At 47.0% G+C, this 13,281-nt stretch overlaps 1 protein-coding gene across 1 annotated transcript in view; it reads left to right on the top strand.

Annotated features, from left to right (window-relative positions):
* PLXNA4 (plexin A4) overlaps positions 1-13,281 on the top strand; it is a gene marked incomplete at its 5' end in the record, with an annotated part of 249,592 nt that overhangs the window by 151,400 nt on the left and 84,911 nt on the right. Inside the window, 2 exons of the mRNA XM_032221475.1 lie at positions 3,826-3,962; positions 8,986-9,186. Coding sequence (XP_032077366.1) covers positions 3,826-3,962; positions 8,986-9,186 — 338 coding nt within the window. The remainder of the gene's footprint in view (positions 1-3,825; positions 3,963-8,985; positions 9,187-13,281) is intronic.

The raw sequence follows: 13,281 nt of genomic DNA on the forward strand, positions 1-13,281 counted from the left end.
TAAAGTAGCCATATCCTTTTAAACTAGCCTTGTCCTTTTAAAATAGCCCTATTCTTTTAAAGTAGCCCTGTCTTTTAAAGTAGCCCTGTTCTTTTAAAGTAGCCCTATCCTTTAAAGTAGCCCTGTCCTTTTAAAGTAGCCTTGTCCTTTTAAAGTAGCCCTGTTCTTTTAAAGTAGCCCTGTCTTTTAAAGTAGCCCTGTCCTTTTAAAGTAGCCTTGTCCTTTTAAAGTAGCCCTGTTCTTTTAAAGTAACCCTGTCTTTTAAAGTAGCCATGTCCTTTTAAACTAGCCTTGTCCTTTTAAAATAGCCCTGTTCTTTTAAAGTAGCCCTATTCTTTAAAGTAGCCCTGTCTTTTAAAGTAGTATTTTTTTGCCCAGTTGTGTAGCTCAGGCTACAGGTAGTCCTCAATTTATAACCATTTAGTGACCATTTGATGTTAGAGCAGAACTCCATAAAGTCACATATGACTGGGTCGTCCCCCCCCCCCCCGTAGTTAGCATTTCTAAGGCCACAGGATCAGAATTAACTGAATTAACTCATTTTTTTTAATTGAAAATTTTTGGGGAAAAAAAACTTTTACAAATGTTTAATCTCACTTTATAAGGCCTTGGTAAGGCCACACTTAGAATATTTGCATCCAGTTTTGGTCACCACGATGTACAAAAGATGCAGAGACTCTAAAAAGAGTGCAGAGAAGAGCAAGAAAGAGGATTAGGGGACTGGAGGCTAAAACATATGAAGAACGGTTGCAGGAACTGGGTATGTCTAGTTTAATGAAAAGAAGGACCAGGGGAGACATGATAGCAGTCTTCCAATAACTCAGGGGTTGCCCCAAAGAAGAGGGAGTCAAACTATTCTCCAAAGCACCTGAAGGCAGAACAAGAAGCAAAGATGGAAGCTAATCAAGGAGAGAATCAAGTTAGAACTAAGGGCTAGGGTAAATTTCCTGACAGTGAAGACAATTAACCAGTGGAACAACTTGCCTCCAGAAATTGCAAATGCTCCAACACTGGAAGTTTTTAAGATGTTGGACAACCATTTGTCCAAAGTGGTGTAAGGTTTCCTACCTAAGCAGGGATTGAAGTAGAAGACCTCCAAGGTCCCTTCCAATTCTATTCTATTCTATTCTATTCTATTCTATTCTGTATTTCTATTCTATTCTGCTCTGCATTCTATTCTATTTGTGATATTCTATTCTATTTATTCTGTATTTCTATTCTATTCTGTTCTGCATTCTATTCTATTTGTGATATTCTATTCTATTCTATTCTATTCTATTCTGTATTTCTATTCTATTCTGCTCTGCATTCTATTCTATTCGTGATTCTCTATTCTATTCCAGTCTGTATTTCTATTCTATTCTGTTCTGCATTCCATTCCATTCCATTCGTCACCCAGGTGGAGAAAGACTGGGTGCAGGGGGATGGAGAGGCCATCCAGCTGCTCCTTCATCCAAATGTCAACCTTTTCTGCCAAAGTACTGGAAGAGAAGTGAGGGGGAAACCGGGGAGGTGGGTAGAGAACCCCTCATTTAAATGCAGAGGGGAAGCTCTTCGCGTGGGACCCAGCTGAAAAGTGTTTCTATTAAAATGCAAATGAAAGAAGAAACGGCAACTTCAGATTTCTCCCGGAAAAAAAAAGAGAGAAAAGGCCGTTCGTCAGGATCATGCAGATGGGTTTGCTTCTTAAATAAGACCCAGGAGGGAGGGAGGGAGGCGGACATGTTATCCTGATGATGGGCTGAAAGGCAGAGAGGTAGGGAAGAGGGTGAGATCGGTGCAGCAGTGGTGGGTTGCTAATCAGTTTACTACTGGTTCACTTGTGCTCGCATGCGCAACGCTTCTGCGCATATCCAGAAGCTTCTGCTCATGCGCAAAAGCATCCGGGCGGGTGGGCGGAGCCTCCCACCGCTGCCACTACCAGTTCGGCCGAACCGGGAGCAACCTGGACTCTGGAGTCTTTTCTCTCCTTCCTTATTTATATGGCATGACAGGTTGCTCCGAGGTTTGAGGGTTTTTCCAGGCAGTGGAAACAGAAGGGGGCCTTGGGGTTGGATTCAGGATAGTGTGTGTGTGACAGAGAGGGATGGGGAGGAGAATGTAAAAGAGAGATGGTGGGATAAAAATCAAGCTATCCATCCATTGATCATCCAATCATTAACAAACAAGTAGGTTGTTTCAATAATAAAGCAAACTTTAGCCCTTCCTCCCTCCCTCCCTCCCTCCCTTCCTCCATCCCCTATTCTCTTTCTTTATTTCCCTTCCTTCTCCTATCTCTTTCTTAACTGTTCTTGCCTTCTGGCAACTCTCCGCATGAACAAACTGGGAACAGGCTCCAGCTGTTCGTCTGCCTTACTGATGTCTGACTCCGAAGGCAGCTGGTAACTGTCGGACAGCTCTGCCCCCCCCCCCCTCCCTCCGACACAGAGCCCTCATCAGAGCTTTCCCCGAACTCCAGGACTGGCCCTTGTTCCTTAGCTGTTCCCTTCTCCTGGCAGCTCTGTGCATGCACACATGGGGAACAGGCTCCACCAGTTCTTCTGCCTCACTGATGTCTGACTCCGAAGGCAGCTGATAACTGTCAGAGGGCCCTGGCCCCCTCTCTGCCTCCGACACAGAGCCCTCATCAGAGCCCTCCTCAGACTCCAGGACTGGCCCAGGTTCCTCCCCAGCCTCCTCACTGTCCGAATCTGCCTCCAGCTCTGCTGGTGGGCCAATACACATTCCTGGTCAATAATCCCTGTTAAAAATGCTATTTTTCTCCAGACTCCAGGGCTTGCCCAGGTTCCTCCCCAATCTCCTTACTGTCCGAATCTGCTTCCAGCTCTGCAGGCTGCCAGTGGGCCACAAAAGTAAATACCCACCTTACTTCAAGATAACTCTGACTGGTAACTAATACACAGTCCAGAGTTATTGTTTTTTTTTAAAAAAAAGCTTTCCAAGGATGCTAACTCAGATCTGTCATCCTTTAAACTTTAAACTTTAATAGGATTTGTATGCTGCCCACTCCCTAGGGACTCTGGGCGGCTCACAACAAATAAAAATAAAGGCATTTAAAATATTTAAAAATACAGAATTAAAAACAATACAACATCCATTCCATCAAGTGGGGCTGGATATTAATCAACAGCCCCAGGCCTGCTGGAACAGCCAGGTCTTGGTGGCTTTACGGAAGGCCGGGAGAGTGGTAAGGGTCCGGATCTCTATGGGTAGATCGTTCCACAAGGCCGGTGCAGCTACAGAGAAGGCCCTCCCACGGGGAGCCGCCAGCCGGCATTGTCCGGTCGACGGCACCCGGAGGAGGCCCAACCTGTGTGATCTTATTGGTCGTTGGGAGGTAAATGGCAGGAGGCGGTCTCTCAGGTAGCCAGGTCCAATACCATGTAGGGCTTTAAAAGTAACGACTAGCACCTTGAAGCGGGTCTGGAGACCAATGGGAAGCCAGTGCAGCTCGCGGAGGATAGGTGTAACATGGGTGTACCTAGGTACGCCCCATATCGCTCGTGCGGCTGCATTCTGGACCAGCTGTAGTCTTCGGACACTCTTCAGGGGCAGCCCCATGTAGAGCGCGTTACAGTAATCCAGTCTTGAGGTGACGAGGGCGTGAGTGACTGTTTGAAGTGCCTCCCGGTCCAGATAGGGCCGCAACTGGTGCACCAGGCGAACCTGGGCAAAGGCCCCCCCTGGTCACAGCCGACAAATGGCTTTGAATGAACAACCTCTGGTCTTCTATTTTAATCCGGCCCTGCTGTCACTCTTGCAGGGGATTGCTATTCCATTCAATTCCGCTTTCTTTTTCCTTTCTTTTTTTTTTTTGTCTTTTAGATGCTGTCTCTTTCTGATCTCAGGCCAAAGCAAGGACCGATATCCGGTGGCACCCAAGTCACGATCACGGGCAAAAACCTGAATGCAGGGAGCAATGTTTCTGTCATGTTTGGAGAATATCCTTGTCTTTTCCACCGGTAAGCTTCTCCGAGATTTGCCTGCTTGGGGGGGGGGGGGGGGAGAGGGAGGACGAAACAGGTAGTTCTCGACTTACAACCCTTCTTTTAATGACCATTTGGATGGACAATGGCCCTGAGAAAAGTGAAGTGTGACCGATCTTCACACTTACGATCCCAGAGTCGTTGTCATCACTGTCGCCTTCTTTGAACAACTCCATAATCCGTTGCGGGGTGGAGCCTGAATAGCAACTGAATGGAGCTGTGTGATTACTGGCCAGATGCCCTTCCTGTCGCCAATGAGGAGTTTTGTTCAGTAGATACATTCTCATTGTGTCCAGAGAGAGAAATATCTGCCTCTACCCAGGATTGAACTCACAGCCTCCTGATTGTGAGGTGAGAGCTCTACCTTTAGGCCACCTCACCACTCCAGATTCTGTTCTGAGTCTGGGCAGCTGAATGAAGCTATCAGAGTGTTTTACTGGCCAGATGCCCTTCCTGTCGCCAATGAGGAGTTTTGTTCAGCAGATACATTCTCATTGTGTCCAGAGAGAGAAATATCTGCCTCTACCCAGGATTGAACTCACAGCCTCCTGATTGTGAGGTGAGATCTCCACCTCTAGGCCACCGCACCACTCTATTTATGATCCCGCAGTCACGTGATCAAAATTCAGATGCTTTGCAACTGTCTCATATTTATGACGGTTGCAGTGTCCCAGGGTCATGTGATCCCCTTTTGCGACCTTGTGGGATTCACAAGGTTGTCGGGATGTCGTATTCACTTAACAGCCGTGTGACTAACTTAGCAATTGTAGTGATCCGCTTAACAACGGGAGCGAGAAAGGTCGTAAAATGGGGCGAAGCTCCCTTCACGGCTGCCTCGCTTAGCACCATCAACGTTGGGCTCAGTTCTGGTTTTTAAATCGAGAAGTTACTTGTAAAAGTGGGAATTTTGGAACTCAAGAATTGCAAAGCAATCATTAGAGAAGGGGTCGTTTTCTGGGCACCCCCTTCGCCTGTTGCATCTTAATGATCTGAATTCATTAATTAAACGTCAGATTTAGATATGGCACAAAAGTGCCTTTTCCAAGGTAGCCAAATTTAGGGAGCCGGGAGCACCATTTCCAAATAATGCATTTTATATCAAGTCTTACAACTGTCATGGAGCCCCAAATATCCAATAACCGGTTAAAAAGTCTAGAAACTGGCCAAAAAAAACATACGTTGTGACCACAGAACATTGCAACCGGCCGTAAAGTGGAGCTAATTGCAAAGCACCTGAGATTCAGTCATATGTCTCTCTGGGCACAATGAGAATTTTATCTGATGAACAAAACTCTGCACTGGCAACAGGAAGGGAATCCGGCCAGTAAATACTCAGTTCCAGTCAGTTGCCAAGACTCCACCCTGCAAGGGATTATGGGGTCATTAAAAGAAGATGACGACTAAGCAACTGGTCATTAAGCGAGGACTCCCTGTATTGCCACTTTGCGCATCCAATGAAGCCAACTGCAGCTCCCAAAAGCTTAAGACTTTTTTAAAAAAAAAAATGTTAGTGGGGGGGGGGGAAACTGCCAGCAGACTCCCGATTTTTGTTATTTCTACATTGGTGGGCAGAGGGACGCAGTGGCTCAGTGGCTAAGACGCTGAGCTTGTCGATCAGAAAGTTCAGTACTTCAGCGGTTCGAATCCCTAGTGCCGCGTAACGGAGTGAGCTCCCGTGACTTGTCCCAGTTTCTGCCAACCTAGTAGTTCGAAAGGACGTAAAAAATGCAAGTAGAAAAATAGGAACCACCTTTGGTGGGAAGGGAACAGTGTTCCATGCGCCTTTGGCGTTGAGTCATGCCGGCCACACGACCACGGAGACGTCTTCGGACAGCGCTGGCTCTTCGGCTTTGAAATGGAGATGAGCACCGCCCCCTAGAGTCGGGAACGACTAGCACATATGTGCGATGGGAACCTTTCCCTTTACTTTATCTTGGTGGGCAAAGCCTTGATGTCACACCCCCACCCCCAAAAGAACCCAAGGAAGATGTTTGGAGAATAGCAATAGCAGTTAGACTTATATACCGCTTCCTAGGGCTTTCAGCCCTCTCTAAGCGGTTTACAGAGTCAGCATATTGCCCCCAACAACAATCCGGGTCCTCATTTTACCCACCTCGGAAGGATGGAAGGCTGAGTCAACCTTGAGCCAACGGTGAGATTTGAACCGCCGAACTGCAGATAGCAGTCAGCTGAAGTGGCCTGCAGTGCTGCACTCTAACCACTGCGCCACCTCGGCTCCATAAAGCATCCCCTGGGTCAACTACATTATCGACATTTGGAGGAAGCCATCACAGAGGGCCGGCAGGGTATCCGCAGGGGGTTGTCAAAATCTGCGGGAAGGCCAGTGTGACATCGCAACTCCTGCCTTGCAGATTGTATGGTTCGCAGACTGCAGACAAGTTCTGCTTGTCTCCTGGATTTGTATTCCCCCTGGCTTCCATGACCCCAGACGTTCGACCTGCATCAAATGTGGAGCTGTGCAGAGCTTCGGTGGATGCATTTGCTTGGCTCTCTTCTTGAGAGTCATTGAGGCCACTGGGAGGTTTATCTGTGTCCTCTGGGTCACCTGAATAGTGCAAATGGTTGTGCAACAGAGGTGATGTTTAGCAGGTGCTGACCAGTTCTAGGGAAACGGTAGCAGAAATTTTTAGTAGTTCAGAGAAACCACCACCTCTTGTTGGCCCCGCCAATATCTATCTGGAGGAAATTGGGATTTTGCAGTATCCTTCCCCTGGAATGGGGAGGGAATGGAGAATTTGCAGTATCCTTCCCCTGGATTGGGAAGGGAAAGGAGATTTTATAGTATCCTTTCCCTGGAGTGGGGAGGGAAAGGAGATTTTGCGGTATCCTTTCCCTGGACTGGGGAGGGAATGGCGATTTTGCAGTATCCTTCTCCTGGATTATGAAGGGAAAGGAGATTTTATATTATCCTTCCCCTGGAGTGGGGAGGGAAGGGAGATTTTGCAGTATCCTTCCCCTGGAGTGGGAAGGGAAAGGAGATTTTACAGTATCCTTCCCCAAGAGTGGGGAGGGAATGGAGATTTTGCAGTATCCTTCTCCTGGAGTGGGAAGGGAAGGGAGATTTTGCAGTATCCTTCCCCTGGATTGGGAAGGGAAAGGAGATTTTATAGTATCCTTCCCCTGGAGTGGGGAGGGAATGGAAATTTTGCAGTATCCTTTCCCTGGACTGGGGAGGGAATGTAGATTTTACAGTATCCTTCCCCTGGAGTGGGAAGGGAAAGGAGATTTTATAGTATCCTTCCCCTGGAGTGGGGAGGGAATGGGGATTTTGCAGTATCCTTCCCCTGGAGTGGGGAGGGAAGGGAGATTTTACAGTATCCTTCCCCTGGAGTGGGGAGGGAATGGAAATTTTGCAGTATCCTTTCCCTGGACTGGGGAGGGAATGTAGATTTTACAGTATCCTTCCCCTGGATTGGGAAGGGAAAGGAGATTTTATAGTATCCTTCCCCTGGAGTGGGGAGGGAATGGGGATTTTGCAGTATCCTTCCCCTGGAGTGGGGAGGGAAGGGAGATTTTACAGTATCCTTCCCCTGGAGTGGGGAGGGAATGGGAATTTTGCAGTATCCTTCCCCTGGAGTGGGGAAGGAAGGGAGATTTTACAGTATCCTTCCCCTAGAGTGGGGTGGGAATGGGGAGTTTGCAGTATCCTTCCCCTAGAGTGGGGTGGGAATGGAGATTTTGCAGTATCCTTCCCCTGGAGTGGAGAGTGAATGTGGATTTTGCAATATCCTTCCCCTGGAGTGGGGAGGTAATGGAGATTTTGCAGTATCCTTCCCCTGAAATGGGGAGGGAATGGAAATTTTACAGTATCATTCCCCTGGAGTGGGGAGGGAATGGAGATTTTGCAGTATCCTTCCCCTGGAGTGGGAAGGGAAGGGAGATTTTGCAGTATCCTTCCCCTGGAGTGGGGAGGGAATGGAGATTTTGCAGTATCCTTCCTCTGGAGTGGGAAGGGAAGGGAGATTTTGCAGTATTCTTCCCCTGGAGTGGGGAGGAAATGGAGATTTTGCAGTATCCTTCCCCTGAAATGGGGAGGGAATGGAAATTTTACAGTATCATTCCCCTGGAGTGGGGAGGAAATGGAGATTTTGCAGTATCCTTCCCCTGGAGTGGGAAGGGAAGGGAGATTTTGCAGTATTCTTCCCCTGGAGTGGGGAGGGAATGGAGATTTTGCAGTATCCTTCCCCTGGAGTGGGGAGGGAATTTAGATTTTGCAGTATCCTTCCCCTGGAGTGGGGAGGGAATGAAAATTTTACAGTATCCTTCCCCTGGAGTGGGGAGGGAATTTAGATTTTGCAGTATCCTTCCCCTGGAGTGGGGAGGGAATGAAAATTTTACAGTATCCTTCCCCTGGAGTGGGGAGGGAATTTAGATTTTGCAGTATCCTTTCCCTTGGAATGGGGAGGGAATGGGGATTTTGCAGTATCCTTCCCCTGCCCACCAAGCTACGCCCACCAAGTCCCGCCCACCGAACTGGTAGTAAAACCTTTTGAATCCCACCACTGGTGTGGAAGCTTCTTGGAACTGCTGAAAGGACTGTGTTGGAGACTAGAGACTGGATGCGTCGTATCCCTCCCCCTCTGTTGAGGGGGGGGGGTGTTCAATCTTAGCGTAGATAACCTCTTTGACCCCCTCCTTCACACCATTGGGCCTCTCTGTCCAGATTGTAGGCTTTGCTATTCTTCAAAAGAGGGCGCAGATCAACCTCCAAGTGACCCCAGTGACTCTCAGAGAGAGTACTAACGCCCAGATGACTGCACGGAATACAAAGCCTTCCATTCTCCGCCATTCATTCAGAAGCGAAGAAGCTTCTTGGATGAGAAGGGAAACCCCTTCGAGGGAAAAATAAAGACTCAAGAAAGTCCACACTGCCTTTTGAAAAAGCACCTTCGGGACAACCTGGAGGATGCGGAATCTCCCCGTGACTTTCCCGCGTTTTCTAAAGCCGGTTTTCTTTTCTTTCCTTTTTCCCCGACAGGAGAACGGCAGAATACATTATTTGCAACACCACGACTTTCGGGAGCGTGGTGGAGAAGAATATGGTGGACGTAACGGTGAAGGTGGACAAGGCCACGCTGCGGAAGGAGCTGGAGAAGGCCAAAATGCACAAGGAGCTGAAGTTCAAATACGTGGAGGACCCAACGATCTTGAGGATCGAACCCGAGTGGAGCATCGTCAGGTAAGGGGGCCACAAGGAAGGATGGTCCTTAATGAGGACAGGTCCCATGGGGGGGTGGGGAGAGAGAGATGGAGAAATATTTGAAGAAAAGAAGATAACGGAGAGGCGAAGGAAGCTAACTCGCTGTTCGCTTGTGGAGAAGGTGTTTATCCTATTTATTCCAGACCATCATGAATTCGAGGTGAAAGCTCCTTTTCACATGGATGAGATTAGCTTCCTTTGGTTAGAAAGGGTGGCCCAGAGGAAGCCCTCTCAGAAGCAGAGCTCAGCCCCTCGCTTGGCGTTCCTCAACTTCGGTGCCTTTAAGATGGGTGGACTTCAATTCTCAGAATTCCCCAGCCAGCATTTTCTTTCCATCATCTCCTTCTCTTCCACCTCTACCTTCTTTCTCTCTTTCATCTCTTTTCTCCTTCTCATCCCTCTCTTTCCTCTCCTTCTCCACCTCCTTCTTCTCCTTCACTCCTTCTCCTCCTTCCCCTCCTCCTTCTGATTTTCCTTCTCCTCTTTCTTTTTTCTCCTCCTCCTCTTCCTTCCCCTCCTTCTCCCCCGTCTCCTTCTCCTTTCTCCTTCTCCTTTCCTCTTCTTCCTCCTCCTTCCCCTCCTTCTGCTTTTTCCTTCTCTTTTCTTCTCCTCCCTTCTCCTTTTCCTTCATTTCCTCCTCCTGCTGCTAGTTGCTCCTCTTTTCCCCCTCTTTTTCCTTCTCCTCCATTTCTACTTTCTCCTTCTCCTTTACCTCCTTCTCCTCTTCCTCCTCCTCCTCCTCCTCCTCCTCCTTCTCCTCCATCTCCTCCATCTCCTCCTCCTAGCTCCTCCTCCTTTTCACTTCCTTTTTCTTCTCCTCTTCCATTTCTACTTTCTCCTTCACCTCCTCCTCTTCCTCCTCCTCTTCCTTTTTCACCTCTTTTTCCTCCTTCTCCATTTCTACTTTCTCCTTCTCCTTCACCTCCTTCTCCTCTTCCTCCTCCTCCTCCATATCCTCCTCCTCCTAGCTCCTCCTCCTTTTCACCTCCTTTTTCTTCTCCTCTTCCATTTCTACTTTCTCCTTCACCTCCTCCTCTTCCTCCTTCTCTTCCTTTTTCACCTCTTTTTCCTCCTTCTCCATTTCTACTTTCTCCTTCTCTTTCACCACCTCCTCCTCCTCCTCCTCCTCCTCCTCCTTCTCCTCCTCCTCCTTTTCCTTCTCCTCCTCCTCCCATTTTGGTGGCAACCTTTTCAGGAATGGTTTGCCCTGCCTTTCTTTCGTAGCGGTTGAGAGTGTGTGTCTGGTCCAAAATCACTCAACTGCTTAAACCAGGACCAGAACTCACAATCTCCCAGTTTCTAGCCTTGTTGCTTTCATAGTTCACCAAACTCTTTTAATTCCGAGCGAGCAGATTCACACACCAGCCAGTGATAGCAACTTCAACGTATCTGCCCAGGTCTAGGAACTTGGAATCGAAACTCACCCTCTCCTCGGAGGACATACGAATGGAGAAATCATTCCCCCCCCCCCCCAACCCATGATATTGTAACAGGTGCTCATTCCCCAGGTCTGTTCGGTCTCATTATTGCATTAATTTGCATTTAAAAAGGGCTTCCAGTTTTGCATAAGCAGGTTTGATCCAATTTGGTTTCAAAGTACACATTTTAAAACATGTCTTGGGTGGGTTTGAGCCGAGGTGTGAAATTCCGAGAAGGGATATGTTCCTGTCCTTGAATACATTAGTGGTTTTTTTTTTTTTTTAAGTAAGTAGAAACAGCTTTTAAAACTGCATCTATTAGGGAAATGTGCATAAAAATGCAGATGAATTGAAGGAGGGTGTGTGCAAAATGATGCAGGATTGAGTGAAGGTAAAATGAGGAGAAAATAAAAAATAAGAGATGAATTGAAACTCACACATCTCTCTACGCCTAATTATATCTCCGAGTTAAAAAAATAATAATTCTTCATTCCCCTCTAGTTTAACAGATTTGGGGATACATTTATTTCAAAAAAAAATCTATCTAAAGGAGCTTTCAGCTGTTAAGAGGACAGATTGTGGTGATTATAATGGAATAAATTCAAGGCTGTGCTCTATTTATGTTTTTTCAGTTTAAAAAAAGAAGAGTATTTTTTTTTCTTAGAGAGCAATTGCTCTTGAAAGACAGGATGGCTCTGAATTTTCCAATTTGGTAAAAGTCTTCCAGCAAATTCATTCGCTGCATTTATTTTCAATCAATTAAAAGTTTTGCAGATTTCAGCAAAACCCCTGTTTGGAAGAAATGTCCTTCTGGGTTCAGTAATTCCAAGTGGGGGGAAAAGACACTGGAAACATGGAGGCTGCTTGGAAAGATGGTTTAATGGTGGATAGGATCCCATGGCTTGAGTTCCTGAACAAAAAAGGGGGATCAGATGCTTCCAGATGTTGGGCGAAGAAGAAAAAGAGGGAAAAAGGGGCTTACTGAGAGTTCCTGAGGTTTTTATGCTCTCTGTTCAGCCCCCACCTCTCTATTTCCTGTTCCTGTGTAAGAAATGTATTCTGTTTGGTAGTCAGACTCCAGGTGTGTGTGTGTGTGTGTGTGTGTGTGTGTGTGTGTGTGTGTGTGTGTGTTAGCTAACTTTATAGGTTGTGAGTCCCAAGCTTGGTTGAGTTCCCAGAGGCCATGTGGTGAGTTTCTGTAGGAGGTTAATCCTACCTTTGTTATGTAGAGTAGGCTAGCTCAGGCTCTTTAATGGCCCATCGACAAAGGTAGGGGCTATTAAGAGTGAGTCTGCCTAAAAACATGTTTCTTATCCAGGGAAATATAATACTCTGCCTTTCCAATATTTCCCAGGATATTTCATTTTTCTAGGAGAGAGGTGGGTGATAACTTCCTACTCCCCAAACATCCTTTTCTTACTATGGTCTCTTTTCTATAGCTGTCTTTGCAACAACCTAAGTTTACAGGCAGTCCTCGAGTTACGACCACCACGGAGCCCCGAGATTTCTGTGGTTAAGCGAGGCATTTCTTAAGTGCGTTTGGTCCCATTTTACAACCTTCCTTGCCTCTGTTGTTAAGTGAACCACTGCAGGTGATAAATTAGTTAACCCGGTTGTTAAGTGAATCTGGCTCCCCCGTTGGCTTGACTCGTCAGAAGGGGATCACAGTTACCAAGCGTCCAAGCTGCGGCGGTTGTAAGTGTGAAAAAAATGGTCGGAAGTCCCTTTTTTCGGTGCTGTTGTAACTTTGAGCAGTCACTGAACGAACTGTTGTAATTTGAGGATTCACCGTATTTTTCGGACTATAAGACGCACCAAGAGTTTGAAGAGGTAAGTAAGAAAAAAAAAGTGTTTGTCCTCTCCAGCCCCCAGGACAGAGGTGGGTTCCTACCAGTTCGCACCTATTCGGTAGAACCGGTTCGTCAAATCTACCGAACCGGTTAGAAGAGGTTCCACCAGTGGACCCGGAAAGCAGGCCACACCTACAGAAGAGGTCCCAAATTTTTTTGAAACCCACCACTGGCAAGGATCTTGTAACTTGACAGCTTTAAGACTTGCATGCTTCAATGCCAGAGTTTCTGAATAGCTACTTGGACCGACCTAAGTACTAATTCATAATTTCATATCCAGTCACATGGGTGGCAAGCCACTCCCACAAAGGAGGCCACACCCACAGAGTAGGTTCCAACAATTTTTGAAACCCACCACTGCCCCAGGAGTACTCTACAGGCTTCGGCTGGGCTGGGGTAAGGCAAAAACGCCTCCGTTTTTTGCAAAAAAAAAGAAGTCAATTTTTCACTTGTTTTTTTGCAAAAGTGGGATGCGGGGGTGGGGCTTCAGGAGGCCAAAAATGGCTGCATTCAGTGTATAAGACGCACCAATATCTCCACGCTCTTTTAGGGGGGGAAATGTGTTCTTATACTCCGAAAAATATTGGGCGGTGTCATTCTTTATCAAGAAATTCAATCAACTCATTAAAATCCAAGAACATAACTTTCATTTCCCAGCTTTGCCAGTTTTAGAATGGATGGACTTCAACTCCCAGACTCCATAGCGGGCTGGGGAATTCTGGGAGTTGAAATCCACCCAACTTAAAGTTGCTAAAGTTGAGAAACACTGCTCTAAACCAACATTCATAGCTGGGGACTCAAGTACT

Source organism: Thamnophis elegans, chromosome 7 (genome assembly GCF_009769535.1).
Source record: "Thamnophis elegans isolate rThaEle1 chromosome 7, rThaEle1.pri, whole genome shotgun sequence".
Taxonomy (NCBI): Eukaryota; Metazoa; Chordata; class Lepidosauria; order Squamata; family Colubridae; genus Thamnophis; species Thamnophis elegans.